The sequence below is a fragment of the Peromyscus eremicus genome, chromosome 7 (assembly GCF_949786415.1).
Source record: "Peromyscus eremicus chromosome 7, PerEre_H2_v1, whole genome shotgun sequence".
In the NCBI taxonomy this organism is placed as follows: domain Eukaryota; kingdom Metazoa; phylum Chordata; class Mammalia; order Rodentia; family Cricetidae; genus Peromyscus; species Peromyscus eremicus.
The window spans coordinates 48,931,625-48,955,953 of record NC_081422.1 but is presented as its reverse complement, the minus strand read 5'-3'; the positions used below and the strand labels follow the sequence as shown (position 1 = coordinate 48,955,953).

The 24,329-nt window shown below is 49.1% G+C and overlaps 1 protein-coding gene across 2 annotated transcripts; it reads left to right on the top strand.

Annotated features, from left to right (window-relative positions):
• Positions 1-6,848: 6,848 nt before the first annotated feature.
• Positions 6,849-23,874, top strand: Cib2 (calcium and integrin binding family member 2). Of its 2 annotated transcripts, none has more exons than XM_059266914.1 (6): positions 6,849-7,068; positions 12,336-12,370; positions 18,424-18,535; positions 19,833-19,977; positions 22,622-22,817; positions 23,178-23,874. In XM_059266914.1, exons 1-6 carry the CDS (start codon positions 7,018-7,020, stop codon positions 23,197-23,199), a joined length of 561 nt encoding a protein of 186 aa, XP_059122897.1. In that variant the 5' UTR covers positions 6,849-7,017; the 3' UTR covers positions 23,200-23,874. The 2 variants fall into 2 exon arrangements, with proteins under 2 accessions (XP_059122897.1, XP_059122896.1); XM_059266913.1 differs by having other exon boundaries at positions 19,830-19,977.
• Positions 23,875-24,329: the final 455 nt, after the last annotated feature.

Below are 24,329 nucleotides of genomic sequence, written 5' to 3'. Positions count from 1 at the left end.
CTGTCTCACTGGCCCTGGTTTTGTTTTTTCATGCAGGGTTTTGCTATGTAAATCAGGCTCACTTTGGTCTTGCAGCATTCCCCCTGCCTCTGTTTTCTGAGTACTAGAATTATAAGTGTGTGCCGCCATGCCTCACTTAGACGGTTTTTTTTTGTTTTTGTTTTTGTTTTTTTGAGATAAGATCTCATTATGTCACCCAGGCTGACCTGGAACTTGTGGAGGTTTCTTTTGTTTGTTTTTTGTTTTTGTTTTGTTTTGTTTTGTTTTTTCAGGACAGGGTTTCTCTGTGTAGCTTTGGCGCCTTTCCTGGAATTCACTCTGTAGCCCAGGCTGGCCTTGAATTCACAGAGATCCGCCTGGCTCTGCCTCCCCCAGTGCTGGGATTAAAGGCATGTGTCACCACTGCCCCTCTGACCTGGAACTTGTTAGGTAGCCTGGGTTGACCTTGAACTGAATTGAATCCTCCTGCCTCAGATTCTGAAAGCTGAATACAGACATGAAAACCATATACTTGACTAGATTTTATTTTTCTTATTTATTTGTAAACTTTATGAATTCGTACATTCTTTGTTTTTAATTTTCATTATTAGTGTTTGGTATTTATTAAACTCTACTCCCCCCCCATTCAAGGTTAAACTTTATTGGCAGTCTTGGGAGTATCAGAATGAGATCAAAATATACCACATTTCCCCCGTTAGGGTCCTGGAGAAGTCCTACAAAAGACCACCATCCACATATGCAATCTGCAAGAGCATTTATTACCAGCATGCTGGGGCAGTCCATCCTACACAAAGGCAATATGGTGACATGTGGGCTCCTTTTAAGCACAACTAAGGGGAGTTCCTAGGGCAGTTAGATCATCTCAGATACAATTGGTTTAAGCAAATGGCAATCATATTAGTACATTTTAATTGGCTAGGACTACTCAGAGACTGGTTAAGGCTACAGCTTTTCCATTTTTGAGCAAATCTGGATGAGTCCCAGGTTCTGTCCTTATTTGGTTATTACCTTGAGCTGTTGTGGAGGCTGGCTGGCCTAGTATGTGCTGACTATGGGGGCTGGCTCAGTGGCCCAGGCCTGGTACATCCTATCTCCCTTGTCCCTGTTGTCAGGGGCATTGAAGATTGGTTGTCCTTTGTTCATGGCTTCCTCAGAAACTGTCTGTCCAGTTTCAAGAGGCAGGAACTGAGGCCTAGTTCTTAACTGAGTTATTAGAAGCCTGTTATGATAGTTGTCTGACCTTCTCACGCCCCGTTTTGTCTAAATAAAAAGGGAAAGTTTTAGCTCTAACACAGTAAAACTATGTACAATAAGAACAATTATCAGGAAAGAATTATATTCAAAATGTCCAGTCCATTTGCATTGGCAAATTCAAAGAAAATACTCCATTATCTATCCTATCTTGGTAAGGTCAGCTTTTTGTACCTAATTCACTTTCTATCCTAACTTGTATTACCAACCCAAAACTCTTTTTAGACCTCAAAACATTTTCTTAGATAAACAATTTAAGCTTTTATGTCTCTCAACCTTGTATACTTTACACTTCTTTTGCGAGTTTCTTTTCTGAGTTTGGTAACAAAAAAAACTGTAACTATAACTATCTAGCCTTCAACCCCATCAGAGACCCAAGAAGGAAATAATATTACTTGAGTAAACAGGAAGTGCAGAGCAAACAACTTCTAAAACTATAGGAACAACAGAGACATCTAGCTACCTGGACAGTCACCCAAGGTTCCTCTGTAATGTTGGGGCATCCATTTTTGACCCACAGGCCTAAAATATCTGACAGATTTTTCTGTGAAGCAGGAATTTTGAAGGACTGTCTTACCTTTCTTTGACAAGGTTTGGCAGTCCTTTCTTTTATGTCCTGCTTGTCCATTTTGGACAGCATACTGTCAGCAGGTAAGCCAAGGACAGTTTCTTGCCCAGTGGCTAACTTTTGCCACAAAGAAAGTAAATGCCATATGGAGGTTCTTTGATGCCCATTATCTTCTCTGAAGTAGATTAGTGCTACCAGGAGCAGACATACCTCACTGCCATGAAAAGCCTTATGTTATTAAAACATCTTAAATGCCATATTCTGTAGATCTCTGAAGTATCTGAAGACCATCTATATATCTAATACATATCTCTTTGACCTTAAAAGCATACCTAACATGGCCGCAAATTTGATTGTTAGATGACTAACTAATAACCTTTATTTCTTAATTATCCTAAATAGTTGGTGATAATAACTTTCAAGGACTATAAATTTACATTACATTGTTAAATAAGCTGCATAAGTATAATACCTTAAACAAGAGTAGAAACATATATACATATAATAAAAAATAACCTTAAATTTGTATCAATAAAATCTCTGGAGTCTATCAGGATAAAAACCTGACTGATCAGAGAGTAGTGACCAGTGACCTCTCTTTCTCTTTCCTTGATTCAAAAAGGCCCTCAAATCTTTCTAAGCCACTCCCTACTACTTCCTGTGTCTCTCTAGATGTATCCTGGGTCCTCCAAAACCTCTATGGCTAATTTTGGTCAGCCAATAGCTAACTTCATCTCCTGATTCAAAATTAAACTTTATTGGCAGTCTCAGAAGTGTCAGAGTGCAATTAAAATATCCCACAACATATATATTGCTGTGGAATAATCCTTTTCTACACTATGAATATGTATTATTCTCATTGGTTAATAAAATGCTGACAGGCTGGTAGCTGGGCAGGAAGTTAGGTGGGAAAGCCAAACTGAGAATGCTGGGAAGGAGAAGTGCTGAGTCAGGAATCGCCAATCAGATGCAGAGAAAGCAAGATGAGAATGTAGTACTGAGAAAAGGTACCAAGCCGTGTGGCTAAACATAGGTAAGAATTATGGGTTAATTTAAGTATAAGAGCCAATTGGTAATAAGCCTGAGCTACTGGCTGAGCATTTATTATTAATATAAGCCTCTGCGTGATAATTTGGGAAGTGGCTGCTGGGTATTTGGGAATTGCTGGCAGGACAGAAACTTCTGCCTACATATACAGTCTATAGTCTATTTATTTATTTATTTATTTATTTGTTTGTTTGTTTGTTTATTTATTCGTTTATTATTGATTGATTGTGGTTTTTCAAGACAGAGTTTCTCTGTGTAGCTCTGGCTGTCCTGGAATTCAATCTGTAGATCAGGTTGGTCTTGAATTTAGAGATATGCCTACCCCTGCCTCCCAAGAGCTGGGATTAAAGGTGTGTACCATCATCACCTAAAACAAAGTTCTGCTATGTAGCCCTGGATGGCTCAAATCATAGCAATCTTCCTGCCTTAGCTTCCAAAGTACTAGAATTAGAGACACATACACCACAGGGCGGTGGTGGCGGATGCCTTTAATCCCAACACTTGGGAGCCAGGGGCAGGTGGATCTCAGTGAGTTCGAGGCCACCTTGGTCTACAAAGCAAGTTCCAGGACAGCCAGGACTTATACAGAGAAACCCTGTTTCAAAAATACAAAACAAAAAAGACATGTGCTACCATGCTTTGCTAAGGATGGTTATTTTCAAGTATATATTGATTCATTTATTTACTTAATTTTATGTGTATGAGTGTTTGCTCTGCATGTATATCTGTATACCACATGCATGTAAATTCCTGTAGAAGTCAGAAGAGGGTATTGGCTTCCCAGGAACTGGAGTTATAGACGGTTGTGAGCCTCCATGTAGATACCAGGAGTTAAACCTGGGTCCTCTGCAAGAGTAGCAATCACTTTTAACTATGAAGCAGTCTCTCTGTATTATTATTATTATTATTATTATTATTATTATTATTATTATTATCTCTCCTCATGGATTGTGAGGATTTTCCCATGTTAGAAACAGGTCAGTGGGCAGCTAGTCTCTGGAGACATCCTGGCATTATCTTGTTCCTGGTGGCTTTTTCATCTAATGACAAGGTAGGGGCTAAGAGGAAGGTACATTTCATACACTGTTAAAAATGAAAATAATTTACCAATAATAATAATACCCGATAGATGGGTAGGGCTTGAGACACTGTCATCTCTTGTCCTCATGAGTACCCCTGTCTTTATTTAGCTATGGCCCTCTTCTTTGTAGAATGCAAAGCCCAATTTCTGGAGTCTCTGTGGCCTCTCTAAGAGTAGAAATGACTTACCAGAAATACAAGGTCCTTTTAGAGGAGTCCTGTAAGCCCTTTGGTCTTAGTTTACCTTAGACAGCAAGGGCCGGAATAGTGGCTATCTTCTGTCTTCATTTTTGCTTCGGTCTGCAAGAACAACTAACACTCTTTAACTGCTGAGCTCTCTTTCCAGACCCAAAACCCCCTATTTTAATGTATACTGATTTACTCTCTTAAGTGACTAATCCTAAGTGGCAATTCTTTTAATTGTCAGAGTGGCATCGCTTGGAGTGTCCAGTGCTTAGGCACACCTAATTTTCTTTGTTTAAGAAGCATCCCAGTATAAGCTTGAAAGGACTGTCCTTACTGAATTTCTGTTTGGAGGGTACCAGCTTGATTGTTTTCCTAAAAAGGCAAGCTTTAGATCTCTTAGAAGTTAGGAGACAGTGTTAATGGCCATAAGTGAATTGGATACCTGATGTACAAAAGCATCTCATGTACACAATAATGCTTATTCACTCAAAACAAATGTAAGCAGCCTAGATTTTAAATGACAAGGGTGCTCTGAATGAGAAGTTGTGTTTATTCCACTTGTAGCAATAGGAGTGAATAGCTTTGTATGTGCTAGGTAAGTACTCTACCCAAGCTATAGCCTTCCTCTTCTCTTCTCTTTCTTTCTTTTTGTTGTTGTTCGGTTGATATTCTTTTATTTATTTTTTTCAGACAGCATCACAGTATGTACCCCTGTAACTCACTATGTAGACCAGACTATCTTTGAACTTATGGCAATCCTCCTGCCTCTGTCTCTTTAGTGCTGGGATTACTCACATGATCCCCAAATGACACCTCAGTTCTCTTTTTAGAATTTGAGACAGGGTCTTCCTAAAGTGCTCAAGTTGGCCTTGAACTCAGTGTATTCCAAGTTGGCTTTGAATTTGTAATCCTTCTGCCTCAGCTTCTGAGTAACTGGGATTACAGGCCTGCTGCACCTTGGGCCTTTGCTTCTTTTTCTTTTTTTCCTTATTTATTTGCTTATTTGGTGTTTTTTTTTTTTTTTTAGCTCCTGGAACTAACTCTGTAGCGCAGGCTGGCCTTGAACTCACAGATCCACCTGCCTCTGCCTCCTGAGTGCTGGGATTAAAGGTGCGTACCACCTGGCTCTGAGCTTTGTTTCTTTGTTTCTTTATGAGGGGTCCCATGTCCAGTTGGTTGTACAGTCAATAGTATGTCTGTATGTCTGCCCTAAATCTCTTTTATGTCAAATTAGTGTTCAGGCTCAGGCTGGGACACTAAAAGGATTCTGTTTTTCTTACAATGCATTTAATTAAAATGCCAAGAAAACGTCATGGTCTTTGCCACACTTCTCTGGATATAGTAAGTTCTCTGAATTTTCTCAAGTAGCAAAGAAAGCCAAGCAAACTCTGTCCTCCTCCCCGAGGAACCCAGAGGGCCTGAGAAGCCTTACACAGCTGGGTCAAAGGCCAGATGCTCGCCAGGCTTGCAGTCTTTACACTACCCTCCCCAAACCCCACCTCCTCCCACCCCAACCCCTGGTCACCTGTGCCACACTTCCCTCTTTTTCCTGCTAGGGATGGAACCCAAGGTCTCCCTAATGTTTTGCAAGCACTCTACAACTCAGTTACATTTCCCGCCTTCCAAGAGAATTTCAGAGCTCAGACCTGCTCCTCTGCAACGGGGTTGGTTGGCAAAGAAGGGCTTGTCCAAGGTCAACCCGTGTGGCAGAAGCTAGGCCTGATTCAGATACTCCTGTAACCAGCCTGCAGAAAGGAAGACATTCTAAAGAGACACTTGTGTCTATCAGACTCCTGAAACAAAGGACCCCAAAGAAATGGGAATTTCCACAGAAATCTCATCCTGGGAGAAGGAAAATGTACCAGCAAGAGGGGGAACTTGTCTCCTGGAAAGGGATACTTTCTTACTTTTTCCATTTTTGGTTTTTTGAATTAACATCTTATTGTATAGACCTGGCTAGCTTAGAACTCACTATGTAGACCAGGCTGGACTTGAACTCACAGCAATCCACCTGCCTCTGACTTCAGGAAAGAGATTTAATACAATGTTGGGTCAGGGGTGGGCAGGACCATACCTTGACCAAGACTGCTTAGATGTGCATATCCTTGGCCCTCTATTTAATTTTTTAATCTCAGTTTAGGATTCCAAAGGCAGACTTGGGTTCTCTGGACCTCTTAGTCCCTCTTCCCAATGCGGCCACATTGAAAATTTCCTTTTTCTGCTTTCAACTTTTAATTTGGTTCTTTTAATTTTTAATATTGAAGACGGACCTGACTTGGGAGGTAGGTTGTGACCTCGCCAAGCTCAATAATATTCTCATTCTCAATCTAGGACCACACATCCCATCAGAGGCTCCAGGACTGTGTCAATTCTATCACACTCAGTCCTCAGGCACGATCCCGCGGGTCAGAAGTGCTGGGTGCGACAGGAGGCACAGATAGTGGCCGGCCAGGAGTCAGGCAGCCTTCCGAGGCCACCGCTTGGCCATCCCAATGCGCTGCAGAAGCATAGACTGAGAAGGCTTCTGTCCCCTAGGAGAAGTCACCTGCCTGCTCAGTCTAAACTGGCCTAAGGCTCCGCCTCCTTCTCCCCCAGGCGCGCCTCCGCCCCAGACTCGCCTATGGCCCCGCCCCATCCCAGGCCCGCCTCTGGCCCCGCCCTAGCCTTCGCCCCGCCCCCTGTTTCAGGCCCGCCCAGGCCCCGCCTTCGCCCCGGCCACTGAGTCCCTCCCACTGAATTGCGGGACCGAGCCGAGCGGGCCAGGCTAGGCTGGCGACGCTGCCGGCCGCCAGGCTGGCAAGGGCCGCGGGCGCCGGGCTCGGGGCTCCAGAAGCCGCCGATGGGAAGCGACGCTCCAAAGGGCGAGAGACGACGCCGCGGCCACCATGGGGAACAAGCAGACCATCTTCACTGAAGAGCAGCTGGACAACTACCAGGTGAACCCGGCGCGCCGCGGCCCCCGTAGTCCTCCCCTCTGTCCTCTTCCAAGGCCTCGCTTGGAAAGCGGAGTCACTGAGGTTCAAACCGTGCCGCCGCCTTCAGCGCGCAGCGTCACCCTGGGTGGATGACTTCCCCTCGATGAGCCTCAGTTTCCCAGGCCGGGGAATAAGAGCATTCCAATTAGAGGATTCTGTCAGATGCGCCTCACCCACCCCCTTCTCTCCCTCATTAACCTTCTTTCCTGCCCTCTCAGGCTGGACCCCAGCGATTCCTCCCAGCCCACTGGGCATGACCCCCATCCAGAAAGGTCTTGCAGGTTGGGGTTTTGTTTATCTGTTGGGGGTTTCTCTGTGGCTCTAGCATTAAAATAACTGGAGGAAGGAATCTACATAGCTGCATCTCTTAACTGACTTTGTGGTTCCAGTAGCCACTCTCGCCCCAGATTCTTCCAGTTTCAGAGCTAGCTAGCTATTCATGTCAGTGATCCCCAAACTCCCAGCCATGGGAACATTTTTCTTTTGGTATAGGAGGAAAGTTTATTCCCTGGCTGGGTCCAGAGTCCTGCCCAGCTGCCTAGCTCACCTCGACAGGGCAGGCGGCTGTAGTCTCCCCAGGAGTCTACTACATCCTGAACCCTGCACTCCATCTGCTTCAGTCGGTTTCCACACTGGCCAGGTTCAGGGAGTTTCCTGGGCATGGGATGCTTTTCTCACGTCTCTAAGTAGTGCCTCCCATCTTCCAAGGCCCTGCTGTGAAGTTTCTTCTCTGTCTCCTCTAAACAGATTGGGCAGGACTGTTTCCTCACCGGTATTCCTACCTTAGATGTCTGTAACCTTCATGAATATTCAATTAGCAAGAAGACCTTACCTCCAGTGTGACCCAAGTGATGGAATATGTGCTTAAGAAGAGTCCTAGTGGACGGGACAGGGCAGGGCAATAGGAAGACAGCTCTTGCTTTGACTGGAAGGTTCAGAAACAGTGCAGAGCTTGCACAGGGCCTTGGGAAGTGAGGACTTTTGCCCAGCAAGTTCTAAGGGGCATTCTGGGTGGAGGTAGATGGCAGGCAAGCACCCCAAACCCAGAAGAGAAGAGTGGCCTGGTGACGGTGGGGAGCCTGCATCTCCACTCAGACCAGCCTGGCATTGAGTTACTAGTCAGACCCAGTCCAGTGTTGAGTTCTGATCCTTTGCCAGGACTCAGCTAGACCCTGCCAGAGAAATGAGAGCCATGAAACACGAGAGCCTCACATCTCCTTCCCTCTGGCTCCCTAGCATGGCCCAGCAGGGCTGAGTGGGGGCACTGGAGTTACATTCCCTCTTCCCAGTAAGCCTGGGTTTCCTGGACCGTCACAGCTGACAGTCTTCTCTTTCCCAGGCACGATGCCCCGCTCTCTGCTCTTCAGACGCCACTGATTCCCAAAGTTTAAGCTGCTGCCCAGGCCACTTTCGTGCACGGCACACCCATCCTCCTCACCCCTCCACAGGGCGCACTGCCCTCCCCAGAACCTACTGCATGCCTCTAGCCACTCCAGCTATCTGCCCTTCAGCCTGCGCTTTCAATTCAAAACAAGCCCTATGACTCAGCCTACTTTGCATCTTACCTTGAGCTCTCCTCCTCCATCTCAAGAACTGGACCCCGGCCTGCTCTCGGAAGTCTCCTGGGCTCAGAGGTCTAACTGGAGCTTCCTTCCCCTCCTTGGGTCCTTGACTCCAGCCACAGACCTTGTAGTCATGTCTTTCGTCCCTCTTCTCTTCTTTCTGTCCTTCTGTCGCCCCCACTTCCTTTCCCCACTTCCTTCATCTTTCTTTCCAAAGGCAGCATATGCCTCACTGAAAATCATGGACAGAGAGTTGGACTGACTATGTACTAGCCAGGCCCCTGTAGGGAACCCTAAGAAGCCATCCATTGGACCTGGATGGATGTGCGAACATAAACACTATGCCCAGAGTTAGGGAACTTTCCAAACGCACAGGTACAGCCGCCTTCTCTCCAGGTAATTCTGGTGACTTGGCATGACTGAACGGAGTTGGAACAGGGCTCAGCCCAGCCTGGTCTGGGTTCAGCTGGTCTCCAACCTCTTTTCCTACTCGAAGCCCCAGGCACTCTGCAGGGCTTCTAGTCAAGCTGGTGGTGTTGTCTTAGCTCCTCACCAACAGTCTGTCTAGGCCTCACATCTTCAGGAAGGATTCCTTGACCTCATCCTGGTCCAGTCACCTGGGAGTACTCAACGGGCCTATGACATATATACCTCTCCAGTCCTTCCTCTGGCCACTGAATGTTTCCTACTGGGTAATATTGCTGTCTGTACTCCTCAATTCCTGTGAAGCCTTGTCTAGGCACAGAAGAGGCTTGAGGAAGGAAGGAAGGAAGGAAGGAAGGAAGGAAGGAAGGAAGGAAGGAAGGAAGGAACACAAACATAACATACGGTTCTAGGAGGACAAAGAACTCCACACAGGGATTCTGAAGTCCTGGATTCGAGTTGGAGTTGGGCAGTTACCACTATGGGAGTTAACGAATTGGTGTTCTCTTCTGGGCCCAGGTTCCCTCTTTTATGGTGGGAATCCTTACCACTCCAGATATGCTTATGTCACAGGACTGTCATGGGGATCAACTAAGGTCGTTCTGGAGCCAGCCCTCCAGCCGAATGGCAATTGGTGGGGCCATTCTCAGGCTGGGCTGGCAGAGTCCGACAGGAGCCACCTCTCCTTCAGATGGGACAGATAGTGGCTTGGTTCGTGACCACTGCCGTAGGCAGTCCGGGTACATAGGAAGCAGATGCCAGGCAGAGCTGGAGAGGAGGGAATAGGTGGCACATGCATTTGGAGGCAGAGTTACGTCTTAATGGAAATGACCTCCAGGCTTCTACTAGTAACTAGAAGATCCCAGTCTGGCCTGTTTGGTGCTTCCAGAATCCTAAGACTCCAGTTATCTCAGTCCAGGCCCCCGAGACACAGTTTTCACATCTGTAAAATGGGGAGATAATGACTGTTCCAGGGTAGTGCTGAAGATGAGATGAAATTGGCAATTTAGAGTCCCTCGTGCAAGGTACCTGGTAATTGTGTGCAGGCTGTGAGGTGGTTCTCAGCCTGGGCTGCTTTAGAATCACTGAGTGACTGGGGGTGAAGTGGGAGCCCTGGGGGGATTGAACCTAAGGCTTTCCGTGTGCTAGGCACTCTACCATTGATGTATACCCCCACCCCTAGTCTTTTCACTTTTAACATGTTTAGACAGTATCTCACTAAGTTACCCCAGGCTGGTCTTGAACTTGTGATCCTCCTTCCTTAGCCTTCTTGGTAGTTGAAATTATTATAGGCACGTTTGGAAGGATTGAGTGGCTTTGAAGGTCACTGATGCCTGGGAAGACCCAAGGACTTCCCATTTCATTAGCCTGAGGGGTGGCAAGGTCCAGGTATTTTAAACTGCTCCCAGGTGGCACTATTCTGGTGAAAATTTTCTTTTGCTAGTAGGATCGGCACCCCTGGGAGGGCTTTTAAAGTACACGTTACCACCCAGAGTTTTTGACTCAGGAGTCTAGCCCAAGTGTTTACATTTCTACCATATTCCCAGGAGGCTGCTGCTGTGGCTTGGGCACTATACCTTAAAGATTAGTGCCAGTAAGGTGAATCTAGTTGTGGTAAGAGGGCGAGGATACGTGGGAAACTTTCACACCCTTTTCCAGCAGTACTCTTGAGGGGTCTGTATATTTTCTTTCTGACTCGGGGTATGTGTAGGAGGAGCAGAGACGGAGGCCAGGACTCCCCTTCCCCTATTTCAGTTCTCTCACAGCCCTTCCGGGTTAGTTAGCAGAGCCCTGGTCCCTTCAGATGGCAGACCTAGCCCTCTAGATAGGGAGTCAGTTCCTGAAGGCTCAGCTAGGCTGTCTGTGCTGCCTGTTCTTGGCCTCTGAGAACAGCTGAGGGACCAGCCCATGAGCCCTCAGCCTGCCCGAGTCTTAGTCCTGGTAGACAGGGTGGTTCTGTATGCACTGAGTGGGGATAGGGCTGCTGCTTCCCAGCCTGAGCTGACTCCTACGGAGGAGCCATTGCTAAAAGCAAAGTTGAGCCCTTCAGGGGAAACCCCTGAGTTTCCAAGGTGGGCATGGCAGCATGGAGTCCTTCGTCTGTCTGTCTGTCTGTCTCCTCATAGACAGCAGGTGGCATAGAAAGACAGATTCACTGGGCTTCATGGGAACCTGGAAATTCCACCCACCTTCCTCTTGGCCTGTACAGAGGCAGCAAGGAAAGCCCTAGCTGTCGTACACACACTGTGGGCATCCTCTTTGGCCCACCTCAATGTGCAATCCAACCGGCCTGGTGTCCAGCAGCTCCAGGTCTTCCAGAGCCAGCCTGGCTGTCGGTACGCCTGGGCTGTGTCCATTCACCCCCTCATCAGCGCGGCTCTGCTTAGCATAAGGCCCCAGGAGGCCCCGTGGGCTCTGCTGAGTCTGAGGCCTTCTTCCTTCGTGCTACAACAGTGGGCAGAGGAGCCAGACAGCAGGAGATCATGAAAAAGCCCTGCATTGGTGGGCATTTTAGGTCCCATTGGGTCACTTTCGCTTCCTCTCACCTAGGCCTGGTGTAGTAACCATCATGTAAGACTCTAGGCCATGGATGGATGGATCTCATCCAGACAGACAGGTCCTTAAAGAGTCCAGATACTCCCTTCCCGTCCCACTCTTCTGGGGTCTACCCCTCACACCTCGGCCTCCATCTCTCTAATCCCTCCTCAGTGTGATATCCCTTGTTCCTTCAGCCTAAGGCCACAGATCACATACCCAGAACGGTAAGTCTCCAGACTCAGGACTACTGCCCATGGCGACCCAGGACGTCCACTTTATACCGCCTACCCACATGAGGCCCTGTTCTCAGTGCCTATGGTGGCATGCCAAGGCATCCTGTTGATCCACTCTTGAGGGTCTCTGGAATTGTCTCTTAGCTACCTCCCTGCTCTCCCACAACGTAACCCCCGACTTTCAAATTACTGTGGCCACCCGTGACTCCATGTTCTCCTTTGCCAAGTACCCGATATGTGTCACCCAGCCCTACCCCACCTATGGATTGCCATCCTGGGCCCAGTTGGTGGTGGCAGAGGGGTGGACCACAAGCTTCGGGAGGCATCTTCTGGACCTGCTAGAGCTGGCTGTCGCCTCCGGGGAGGCCTGAGGAGGGGTAGCAGGCACTCCTCTCCCTCGGGTCCAGGGTTGTTGGGTGGGGCCCCGGAGCTGCAAGGGTTCTAAGGTCCACTGTGTGTTTTCCTCCTGCAGGACTGCACTTTCTTCAATAAGAAGGACATCCTCAAGTAAGTGTGGCTTCTTGTCTACGTCTCTGGGGCTAGGGCTGTGGTAGAGGTGGGGCTGGAGACGCCACGGGGCCTGGCTGAGCTGGAGCTGAGGAAGAATGTGAGACCTGAGTTCAGGTGGGCTTCAGGCACGTACCAGGGCTACAGTATAGACTGAAGGTCTCACTGCTCCCTGGCACTTATCCTTCTTCTGGGGATGGGGTGCCTGCTGCATTCTGCACTCCGAGATAAAGGGTTTAGGGCACAGTCTCAGTCAGTCCTCCCTGGGACCTTGTAACACGAGAATCCTGCCAACCCTCTTTACACATGAGACTTTGAAACTTGGCCCAAGTCACTAAGCCAGGGTCTGGAGATATGGCCTTCTAACTCCAGGTCCCTGGCTTTTTTTTTCTTTCCTTTTGGGGCCTGCTACCATAGGGACACCCCCCTCCCCCTCCGTCTTTTAAGCTAGGGGCTCTAATACTCCACTGGCCTCAATGTCTGTCACCCCAGGATGTCCAAAAGCCAAAGACATGCCCACCACCCCTGAGCTGTTTCCCAGGGGTCTCCAGGAGAGCCCCTTTCCTTGTGGGTTAAGGAGGGGGTCCCTAACAGGAGAGATGGCAGCGTTGGCAGTCTCAGACCAGTGAGCAGGCATTATAGGATGCTAGGAAACCTGCAGCCCTTGCTGGCCCCCTCTACCTAGGCTATCCGGTGTCACTAAAAGCCAGCAAAGTCTCAGGATCAGTTTCCCTGGAGATCGATGCTCGGGCTGGGGCTACAGCCTGGTGCAGCCTCCCCAGCTAGCCTGTTGTCCTTCGTCACCATCCTGACCACTCTGTGTGGACACTGTCCCTCTGCCAGCCTACCATCCTGTCCTGTCACTTGAGTGGGCGGAGGATACCCTATTTTCACTTCTGGGGGTCAGAGCCCCCCAAATTGGTCTCAGGCCTGGGCTGTTCCCCCCACATCCACAGCACTGGAGTTCTCTGGCCTCAGAGAGGTTTGGCCCCATAGAACCCCACTTTCTGGGGTGCTGGTACCACTATCAAGGGGCAGTAATCAAAGGTGTGCCATCTGACCACTGGGACTAGCCTATCCAGAGTGATGTGTCCTCAGTGAGGGTTTCTGGGGCTTTTCAGTCTTACCGTATTAATCCTCTATTTAGGTGTGCTCCCAACTTCCTTAACTTCCTGCTGTGTAGACGCTGAGTCTGAACTGCTTCTATTCTGAGGATCACGATATTTCTAGTCTGGTCCCGTTCCTTGCCACCCGGCACTTACAATGCTCTTAAAGCCAGCCAAAGCTCTGGAGATTCCTAGGCTCGGTAACTAGCTTTCCTGGAGAATTCAAGTGTCTGTACCCATGCCTGGCACCTGGGCATGGTGCCTGTTAGCCACTAGTGAGTGTGTAAAGAGTGTGGTAAGGGAAGGGAGGACTGGCCACAGAAGGATGTTCGAGGCAGGCAGAATGCAGAGACAAAGACACAGGCCTGCATCCCCTTCTCACCCCTACCATGTACTAATCCTACTGAGATCAGCAAGATCTTGGGGAAGAATGGCTTAAGACCAGGCCAAGAGTTGGAGCTGGTCTGACAGGCCTTTGGGGGTGTCTCTGGCTCATTAGCAAATGAAGGGCTGCTGGGCAAAGGTTCCTGACTCCTCACAACCCCGGCTTTTTTATCTCCACACTAGAGAAAAAAGCAAATGTCAGGTCTCCTCATGGGCAAAGGAACTTCTCAGGCAGCTGGACACCCTGTCTCAGCTGGTGCCTGGCTGGTTTCGGGGTGTCACCTCCAGCAGAGGCCTGTGTCACTGACCCCCACAGCCCAACCAGGCCAGCCTCTCTCCACTGCTCACATCTCAGTGAGGCCCAGAGAGGAGCAAAGACTACCCAGCTGTGTACAGCAGGTCAGTGGCAGAGCCAGGCCAGCCAGACCCTGCCTCCACTGGCCTGCCCTCCCCGTATTTTGATGCAACCCCCCCACTTCTCCTCCTCCCAGCTGCCTGTTTCCTTGCTAACCTGCACCCTGAATACTGACCAGATGGCAGGGAGGAAACTTGAGCAGGAGGTTCCTCTGTCAGTGATTTGGATCACAGATAACCATGATCCCGGGCACAACTGCTCCCTCCACCAACAACTCCAGTAGATCCCATTTCTCTCTAGGCTCAGCTCTTCCATCCAAGCACCGGGTGAGTGGGCAGCTCACCCCACCCATCCACCCACTCCTTTCAGCCTCCCTGCTTCCTGTGGGTCACAGCTTAGCCCTTCCCTGTCCTCAGTTACACTTTGTTCCTCCGAGTGGACAGGAGTCCCTGTCTCCTCAATCCAAGACAAGCCCGTCCAGGTGACACCCCAAGGAGTTGATTGCTTCGTTGTTTATTTTTTCAACCTTTTAGACATTGATGTAATCGATTTTAATGACTTTTTATTTTTTTTCTGTCACACATGAGGAGTCTGAAACTTAACTGCCTGCAGGGGCCAACCTGCACTGGGAGTAAAGGAAGTGGGCCAGGCCCTGGATCCTTTCTGAAGAGCTAGCCGCTCCCAGCCCCAGCAGGATCGGCAAACAGATGTACAGTGTACAAATCTTTCAATTTGTAAATGGTGGCAAATAAATTTGAAAATTTAATTTAATCCTTTCTTTTCTAAAAATTTAATGTATTTAAAACCCCATGTGGGAGCCAGGCATTCGTGTGGGCTATCAGTTTCTGACTTTTCAGAAGGGTCTGTCTTTCCCCTAATGATTTCAAATGCTGTTTATCATAGGTTACATCTCATTAATACTTGGGTTTGACTCTAGTCTGAGTCTGGCACCAATGTCTATTTCTTTTTGTTCTTTTTGGGGGGGCCGGGCAGGAGGCAGGAAGTTAAGCCACATCTTGCTATGTGGGGCTGGCTGGTTGCAAACATTCATAGGTACTACTGTTTCATTCCTTCGGGGTTCTGGGATGAGGGCTTGGCTTTGCCTCTCCCTCTCCTTATCCCTCCTGCGATTCCCTTTCTCTCTCTGTCTTTTATTATTATTATTATTATTATTATTATTATTATCATTATTATTTTGGTTTTGGGTTTTTGTTGTTTTTGGTTGGTTAGTTGGATTTTTGTTCTTGAGACAGGGTCACCCTGTACAGCTCAGGCTGGCCTCGAACTCGGGATCCTCCTCCTCCAGCTTCAGCCTCCTTAGTGGTAGGAAGGGCTCCATTAACTTCCTCGATCACCCAGGTGGCTTTCACGTTGGTTTCACTCAGCTAGAGTAGCACGGTTGTCATTTCTGGTCCTGGCTGTTGTGATGGGACACGTGTATAAATCTTTTTTTTAACTTGGTGTCCTTTATTGGGGAAAAGGGTGACAGAGATATAGGTCTGTCTGTCTGTCTGTCTTTTCTTTTTTTTAGATGATTTTCCTCCCACAGTGATTTGGTGTTTTAAATTCTCTGTGGAGTTCCTTAAAAATTTCCACCATCTAGTTGTTTGACTTTTTTATTTTATTTTTATTTTTAATTTTTTAAAAGACTTTTTTCATGTACATTGAGTGTTTTGCCTGCACGTATATACGTGTACCACATGCCTGCCTGGTGCCTACAGACATCAGAAGAGGGTGTTGGATCCCTGCAGCTGGAATCATGGGTAGTTATGAGCCACAATGTGGGTGCTGAGAACTGAACCCAGGCAGGTCCTCTGCAAGAGCAACAAGTGCTCTTAACCGGCAAGCCATCTCTCCAGCCCCAATTTTTATTTATTTATTTATTTTGGTTTTTTGAGACAGGGTTTCTCTGTGTAGCTTTGGAGCCTTTCCTGGATCTCACTCTGTAGACCAGGTTGGTCTCGAACTCACAGAGATCCGCCTGCCTCTGCCTCCCGAGTGCTGGGATTAAAGGCATGTGCCACCACCACTCGGCTTTTATTTTATTTTATTTTTTTACTTTATTTTATTTATTTATTTATTTTGAGACAAGGTTTCTCTGGGTAGCTTTGTACCTTTCCTGGAACTCGCTCTGTAGACCAGGCTGGCCTTGAACTCACAGAGATCCGCCTGGCTCTGCCTCTTGAGTGCTGGTATTAAAGGCGTGCACCACCACTGCCCAGCTGCATGGGTGCACATGTATGTGTGGTGCATCTGTGTGTGCATTCATGTGGAGGCCAGAAAACAACCTCAGGTGTTGTTTTTCAAGCACATCCACCTTGGTTTTGAGACAGTTTCTCATTGGCCTGGAGCTCACCAAGTGGACTGGGCTGGCTGACCGGTCCTCAGCGATCTGCCTGTCTCCTACTCTTCAGCACTGGGATTAAATATGTGTATTTCCAGGGATGGAGAGATGCCTCAGAGGTTAAGAGCACTTGCTGTTCTGATAGAAGACCCCACTTCAGTTCCCAGTACCCCCATGGTGGCTCACAACTGTCCCTAAGTGTATGAGGTGCACATACATGAATACAGGCAAAGCACTCATACACATAAGATAGAATAAATGAATCTTTAAAAAATTAAATAAATGTTAAGATTTTTTAAAACAAAACCCAATTTTTTTTGTCATCATGCCTGATGTTTTTTTTTTTTTTTTTTCTTTCTTTGTTTAAAACATAAAACATAAGGATTGAACTCGGGTCCTTTACTGATTTTACTGACTTGGTCCTTAGTATGCTGTGGTCTATGTATCAAGGATTGTCTCCTTGGCCTACCAGATAGTTTTATGAACACTGTCCTATTTAATTTTCACAAGTGGGAAAAAATGATAGACTGTTCCTACTTCTGACTGCAAATTATTCTCTGTGGTTACTCCAGTTACCCAAGGTCACCCCACTAGCTAGTGAATGGTTTAGGTGCAGTTCCAACCTCAGCCTGGCTTGAAGCTCCTGCTGCACAATCCCCACAACTTTGGGGGTGTAAGCAAATTCCCAGAGGCACCCAGCATCACCCGTAGCACAGGCAGAGGGAGTGGATGTTAAAGTCTACTCCGAAATGTAATCATCAAAACCACGATGGATCTGTTAAAGGCGAACAGGTTAGCCAAGAATGGTGGCACAGGCCTGCAATCTCGTGGGGAGGCTGCAGGCTGCTAAAGCAGGAGGTTTGCAAGGCCTGGCTCTACAGTGAAACCCTGTCACCCCCTGCCTCCTCCAAAAAGCACAGGAATTGCAAAATATACATTTTGACGCAAGGACTGTTATAAAAAGAAGGGCAATATTCCTCAATGCAGGAAATAGCAGAGGAAATCTGAATGTCCGCTTGTGGAGAATCCCAGCTTTGGTTTGGCCACCCTGGTGTCTGCTGACCTCTCACCCAAAGGATAGGATTTTAGGGTTTTCCCCCTTCTGCTCTGTCCTTGTGACCTCAGGTCCTTTGATGGAGATGTGTTCCTGGAGAGTAAGCTTGTGGCACTGTGCTTATTTTGTTTGCTTATTCAGGACGTGCTCTGCTCTAGGAGAGCCTTGTTTACCAGGGTGGCTTGACGTGCAGCACTTGTGTGTGTGTGTGTGTGTGTGTGTGTGTGTGTGTGAGAGAGAGAGAGAGAGAGAGAGAGAGAGAGAGAGAGAGAGAGAGAGAGAGAGAGAGAGAGAGTCATGTAGAGGTCATAGGACAGCTCATGGGGGCTGGCTCTCTCCTCCCACCACGTGGGTTTCAGGGATCAAGCTCAGGTTGTATGTTGACAGGAAGTACCTTCACCTGTTGATCCACCCTGCCAGCACCACATAGAAAACTTAAGAGACCAAATCAGGTCAGGTGGGGGAGCGGGAGAGGAGGGGAGAGATGGAGAAAGAGGGAGGTGTGGGAGATAGTTGCCCAGCTGAGGAACAGGGAGGACGTACTCCTATAGGAGAGGATAGTGGTGGTGGTTCCTGTATGTGTGTGTGGAAACAAGGAGGGCCTGAGCACGGTTGGGTCAGCAGTACGGGGATTCTGGCAGGACCTGCTTCCTCTCCAAGCTATGCCCACCGTGGGCAGAGCGGACAGCTTCCTATTGGCCGGTCACTTGGTCCTGGATGGGGACAGTTTTTCCAAGCCTGGATGGGGTGGCTCTGGGTCGCTGGGGCTCAGGGATGGCAGCCTCCAGTGTTTTCCTGTTTCTCTCCAAGGCTCCATGCGCGGTTCTATGAGCTGGCCCCCAACCTCGTCCCAATGGACTACAGGAAGAGTCCCATCGTCCATGTGCCCATGAGCCTCATCATACAGATGCCGGAGCTCCGGGTATGCGAGAGGCTGCTGCTGGTGGGTTGGAGCATGGGAACTCACACCCAGGCAGGGAGTAGAGGCTCGGATCCAGACTGAAGCTCTCAACCTCTACCGCTGAAGCTCTCTGTGCCTCGGTTTCCCAATATACACTTTGCATAAAAGAGTTATGGAAGTGGGTAGGGCTTGGTAGATGTACTGTGGGTTTGTGGTTGCCCACTGCCCAGCTCTTGGCCCGTGCCCATCTGCATGTCCCTATGTGGAGTAGCTAGCCTGGGCTGTACTTGGCAGTCCTTGGTCTGCTCTTTTAGATCATTTTTCTCTCTCCTCCTTGTCTGGTCATGGATTCTTGGTCATCTCTAGTGGCACAACTCAGACTCAAACTTCCTGGGAGTCTTTTTAGAATGTTCATTTGGATTTGGGCCATGTGGGGTAGGCTCAGCCAGTTCTATTGTGTGGGTCCTCAAGCACGCACCTACACATTGCAGGTTTCTTGATTTCTTCACATGGGATATAGAAAGGACACTCCCGCAGCATTGGGCACAATTCCACAGGGCTGTGGGACTTGGCAGGCCTGGGATGTATGGCTTAAGGCAGGGTAAGAGAGCTACATGGCGTCCCCTTGAGCCTGCATCCCAATGCTGTCCTGAGAGATGATGAGCACAGGCTGGACCCTGGAGAGTACTGCCTGTCCTCGAGGGAGTGGGGGACCAGGCTGAGTGTCATGGAGAGTGTGAGGCACTGTAGGAACTTTGTTTCTAGGCTTCTGGGACTGATCTGGGCTGAGCAGCTGTGATGGAAGGAATGTGGCCCTGGATGACTTGGTGTCACCGGAAGGAACAGAGACAGTGTTGGAAATGAGAACAAACGGGCTGTGTCACTGGAGGCATCAGGACCACCTCTGGCTGCTTTCATTGGTCCAATTATCTGACATGTTGGGGCCTTATTTCCATCCCTCACCTGTCTGGCCTGAACTAGCCTGAGCCGAGGACTTCCTGGAGCGGTTGTCTTCTTTGCTGGGGACACAGCCCAGTGTGTGGAGGAAGGAGCCTGTGTAGGTGCCTCTGAAAAATGGGATGGTTGGCATGGAGGCTCTGCTCAGCTTGCTGTGCCCATGTGTGGACCCTGTGTAGCATGAGAGTGCGCCTGCTGAGTCAGGTCCTGGATCAATGCCTTGATCTCTGCCTGGGCAACTCCTCCAGGAACCCATTAAGTAGCTGCGAGTATTGCCTCACTCTAGAGGCTGACACACACACACAGGTTGTCACGGGCTGCCTTCATCCACTTCAGTGATGGCTGTGCTTCTCTTCAGGAGAATCCCTTCAAGGAGAGGATTGTGGAGGCTTTCTCTGAGGATGGCGAGGGGAACCTCACCTTCAATGACTTTGTGGACATGTTCTCTGTGCTCTGTGAGTCGGCACCCCGAGAGCTCAAGGCAAATTATGCCTTCAAGATCTATGGTAAGGAGGGGCTGGCAGCAGGGCGGAGCTGTAGTGCTGAGGGGCGCGTCCTATGAGCCATTGGACCATCCACTTAGTGCTGGGTACACTGAGGCTGCTCTTCGAGGACACCTGTCTCAAGGGCACAAATCACACCTGAGACTCATCTTCAGAGAGAAGGAAAGACTCTCCCACCCTGGGTGGGCGTTAGGGTGAGGAATAGGGACTAGAGGACCAGGAAAGATTGGTCCCCTGGAGACAAGAGGACAGACACCCCAACAGAGTGGGCAGTAAGGCTTGACAAGATGAGGAAGGTTTGGGATGTGATGGGAGGGGTCAGTGAGAGGCTAGAGAGGTAAACTAGGCTGTGAGGAGTCGGGGTCTTGTGCTCAGGACTAGGACACTGCAGGGTTCAGGCAGGGAAGGGCAGTTGTGTTCTAGAAAGATCACTGGGAAAATTTGAATTGTGAACTAAAAAAGCCAAGCTGGCCGGGCGGTGGTGGCGCACACCTTTAATCCCAGCACTCAGGAGGCAGAGCCAGGCGGATCTCTGTAAGTTCGAGGCCAGCCTGGGCTACCAAGTGAGTCCCAGGAAAGGCGCAAATCTACACAGAGAAACCCTGTCTCGCAAAACCAAAAAAAAATAAATAAATAAAAAATAAAAAAATAAAAAAATAAAAAAGCCAAGCTAAATCTGAGGACCAGACAGGAGGCCTTCTGGGATACAATAATGAGCCAGGCGGGGAGGGAAATTCACAAGAGTCTCCCTCACATGCCAGAGGTAGCGTCTTCCCGTTTCCCCAGCCTGCTGACCCACTGGCCACTGGAGGGCGCAGGTCACACAGAAGTCTCCCATAGCTACATGGAGGCTACCGCACAGCTCACCCACTGTGCCTGGGTCAAATCCTTACCAGGTCAGATCACTGAAGCCCAAGGAGGGTTTGAACTTTTACTGGACCAGATAAGAAGACCACAAACCTCCCTGCACCTTTGAGAAGCTGGGGGGGTCTCAAAGCAGTGGGCCCATCAAGGGCTGCCTATTCATTTTGTGATTACGTCAAAGGACTTCGGTTTAGACACATGGTGCAACACATTGTGTTTGCATGTAAGAAAGCAGACCCTGTCTGTCCACCCTCCATATATGTAGCTTCTAAAATTTCATCTATTATCCCTCAGTCTTGGACCCCACAGTGCTGCCCCTGGTAAAGACTCTTGTCTTCCTATAAGAAGAAAGTGCCGAGCCCATGGAGGTCTCCGGTTTTTACTGTTAAATTAGTCTAGGATTCTATTCAGCCCACTAGCCACATATCAGGCTTTTTCATGAAACCCTCTGCAGGCCCTTCAGGAGCAGAAATAAACCCCACTTCATGCCCACTGTGCAGAGGTGGGCAGCTCAGGTTACATTGGAGGGCTTCTGCTCTACATCCGACCCTGGTCGGGGTTGTGACGTCCAAGAGGTCCTTGTCCACCCCAACTCTCTTCACCTGCAGAGTGCAGGCATTAAGTAAACGAGGAGGCAGAGTAGTTCCTGTCTTCATCACTGCCATTCATGACAGCCGAGTGGGCAGCAGGCGTTCAGTGGGAGGGACCCTCTGCCTAGACAGTGATGCTTGGAAACTTGTAGGCCAAGTGGGTGTTTGCTGGGAAGGCATCAGAGACGTGGGAAACCACGTGCACAGAGCTGGCAGCTGTGCTCTGGGGATAGAGCTAATCGTGGTGAGCCTGCACACGGCTCAGGCCCACAGAACCGTTGTGTGCTCTCTGGGGACAGTGGTAGTGCCTTTTGCCCAGGAGACCCAAATCTGCCCTTTATTCTGTGCACAAAGGCCTTCCCTGCTCTGGCCTCTCTCTAGGGCAGTGGTTCTCAACCTTCCTAAAGCTGTGACCCTTTCATACAGCTCTTCATGTTGTGGTGACCCCCAACCACAAAATTATTTCATTGCTACCTCATAACTGTAATTTCGCTACTGTGATGAGTCATAATGTAAATATCTGATATGTGACCCTCAAAGGGGTCATGGCCTGCAAGTTGAGAACCACTGCTCTGGGGGATCCTGCATCTCCTGACTTGACTTCTGTTTTTGTTTTCAAAATTGACAGATTAAGTTGTACATACTCACTGCATACATCATGACATGTGTGTTAATTAGTCATGTATGTCTGGAGGCCTACCAACAGTGATGAGGTACCATTTAGAAAGTGTGGGTCTTAGAGTCAAATGGACCCAGTCAGAATCCTTGCTGCATCTCTGACTGGATCTCTGACTTGGACTCAGGCACTTGGCCTCTCTGGGTCCTGGCTTCCTCGGCTTCAGGAATCCACTGTGTGGACTATTTGGCTTCAGTGGGAAGTTCTTAGGGTGCTTCAGATTTGGAACTGTTTGGGCTGTGGCTGTGTGCACCCTCCTTGTGGGGGTTTGTGGGTTCCCCCAAATGTTAGTTTGTTGGCTGTGGATGTTTAACATATGCCTTGGGTGTGAGCCTGTTGGTTTCAGGGACCCCCCTCTTGTCTGAGATACTCTGGGGACTCCGGACGCTGGTGGAGAAATCAGTGTGGTCAGCTGGGAGGAAGGGGCAGTACTGGACAGGACACCTCCCTCCTCGAAGCCCCTGGAGGGACTCAGCCCGGTCTTGACCATCTCTGTTCACCCCACCTAACCACACAGACTTCAACACTGACAATTTCATCTGTAAAGAAGACTTAGAGCTGACACTGGCCCGACTCACTAAGTCAGAGCTGGATGAGGATGAGGTAGTGCTTGTATGTGACAAGGTCATTGAGGAAGCGGACCTGGACGGTGATGGCAAGCTGGGCTTCGCTGACTTTGAGGACATGATCGCCAAGGCCCCTGATTTTCTCAGGTGCTGTTACCCCAGGGCCTGGGCTTGGGTTGGATAGGCCAGAACATTAGGGTCACAGCTGGCTGCCTGGTCTCATGGGAGTGATATATGCAGGCCCAAAGCAGCAGATCGAAGCCCCTCTCCCCGGATGCATGACTGGTCCTTACATGACTATTCATATCACGAGAGGGATCAAGGCCTTCCGTGGTGCATGGGAAGGATCCAGACTCTGGAGGGTGGAAACCGGACACCTGCCCCTTCTGAGTCTCCTGTAATTACTTCTGTGAGCTTCTCTAGGAAACGCCCAGGGTGAGGTTAGCTTTTCCCTGTGGAGCCTTCTGCCCAGCCCAGCCTCACACCCTCTCTCCTTTCTCTTCCCAGCACTTTCCACATCCGAATCTGAGGACGCTGCCAAGGCTGCAGGGGCCTGGAAGTCCACCTTCTGGCCTGCTGTCTGTGCAGGTATGGTTTCCAAGCACTTCAGGAAAGGAGCTGTAGCCTCTGGGGTTCTCACCCATGGACATTTCCTGTGGCCCTTTCAGCAAAAAAAAAAAAAAAAAAAAAAAAAACAAAAACAAAAACAAGTAAAATACTTAACAGCAACGAGGTTGTGAAGAGCAGGACCCTTCCCGGGGCCCCCAGTGGTTCAGCCACAAGACCAACGGTCCCCTGTGGGCCCTCTCAACCACCCCCTTGCCCAGTCCTTTTCTCACCCAGCAGTGTCTCCTAGGAGGGGAAGGTGGGAAAGCCAGCAGGAGGGGTGGGGCTGGGTTATCCATATGCCGGGCAGACACCCTGTACCCAGGGCTAAGGGCAAAAACCAAGCAAAACGAAACAACAAACAAAAGAAGCAGAGACTGGGGTTTTAACAAGCTATGCAATCTTTTACTAAAGCCAAGACTGGGCTGCACCCTCCTGCAATGCCTCCCCTGCCCTCTACTTTCCCAATGTGAAGCTGTGTGAGCAGTGGGTCCAAAGGGCTCTGCCCCCGTGTCCCTCCCCAATGACATGGTGTCACTGGTGTGTGCTGACCTCAGATTTGTGAATTCCTAGGAATAAAACACTTTTGTGTCCTGCACTTTCTGTGTTTGTCAGCATTAGGAATGCTCGGTGGTACCTTTCGGGTGGGCAGTCCGTGAAGTTGTCTTCTGTGTCAGGTACTAACTTTGGTTTCAGGCCGCTTCCTAGTAGTAGTTACATCTGCCTAACAGAGTGCTCACCACTGTTTGCTCCAGGCTATCCCACTACTCTTAAAACTTTCATGCCCCCTCTCTGCCTCCCAACAGATAGGGACTTCTAGAAGTTCTCCCTTCTAGAGAGGGAAAAGAGCATTAGCCCAGTGTCTACTAAGAAATTACTTTCCTCACAAATGTGCACTGATCCAGTTCTGCCCAGGGCCTGGATGGAGGCAGGTGGAGAGGGGACTGTGGTCTTGGTTCCTGCCTCCTGCGAGTGGAGGCAGGGTAGAGAGAAGAAAGCAGGCCAGTTGCTCACCCTATGGAAGTGGGGACACATGGACAAGGAAGAGTGGTA

Excerpts from the sequence above, each read along its gene's own strand:
- Cib2 (XM_059266913.1), top strand. The coding sequence starts at position 7,018 with ATGGGGAACAAGCAGACCATCTTCACTGAAGAGCAGCTGGACAACTAC. Across the intron at positions 7,069-12,335 it reads AGCAGCTGGACAACTACCAG|GACTGCACTTTCTTCAATAA; the intron begins GTGAACCCGGCG and ends TTCCTCCTGCAG. Across the intron at positions 18,536-19,829 it reads TACAGATGCCGGAGCTCCGG|GAGAATCCCTTCAAGGAGAG; the intron begins GTATGCGAGAGG and ends GCTTCTCTTCAG.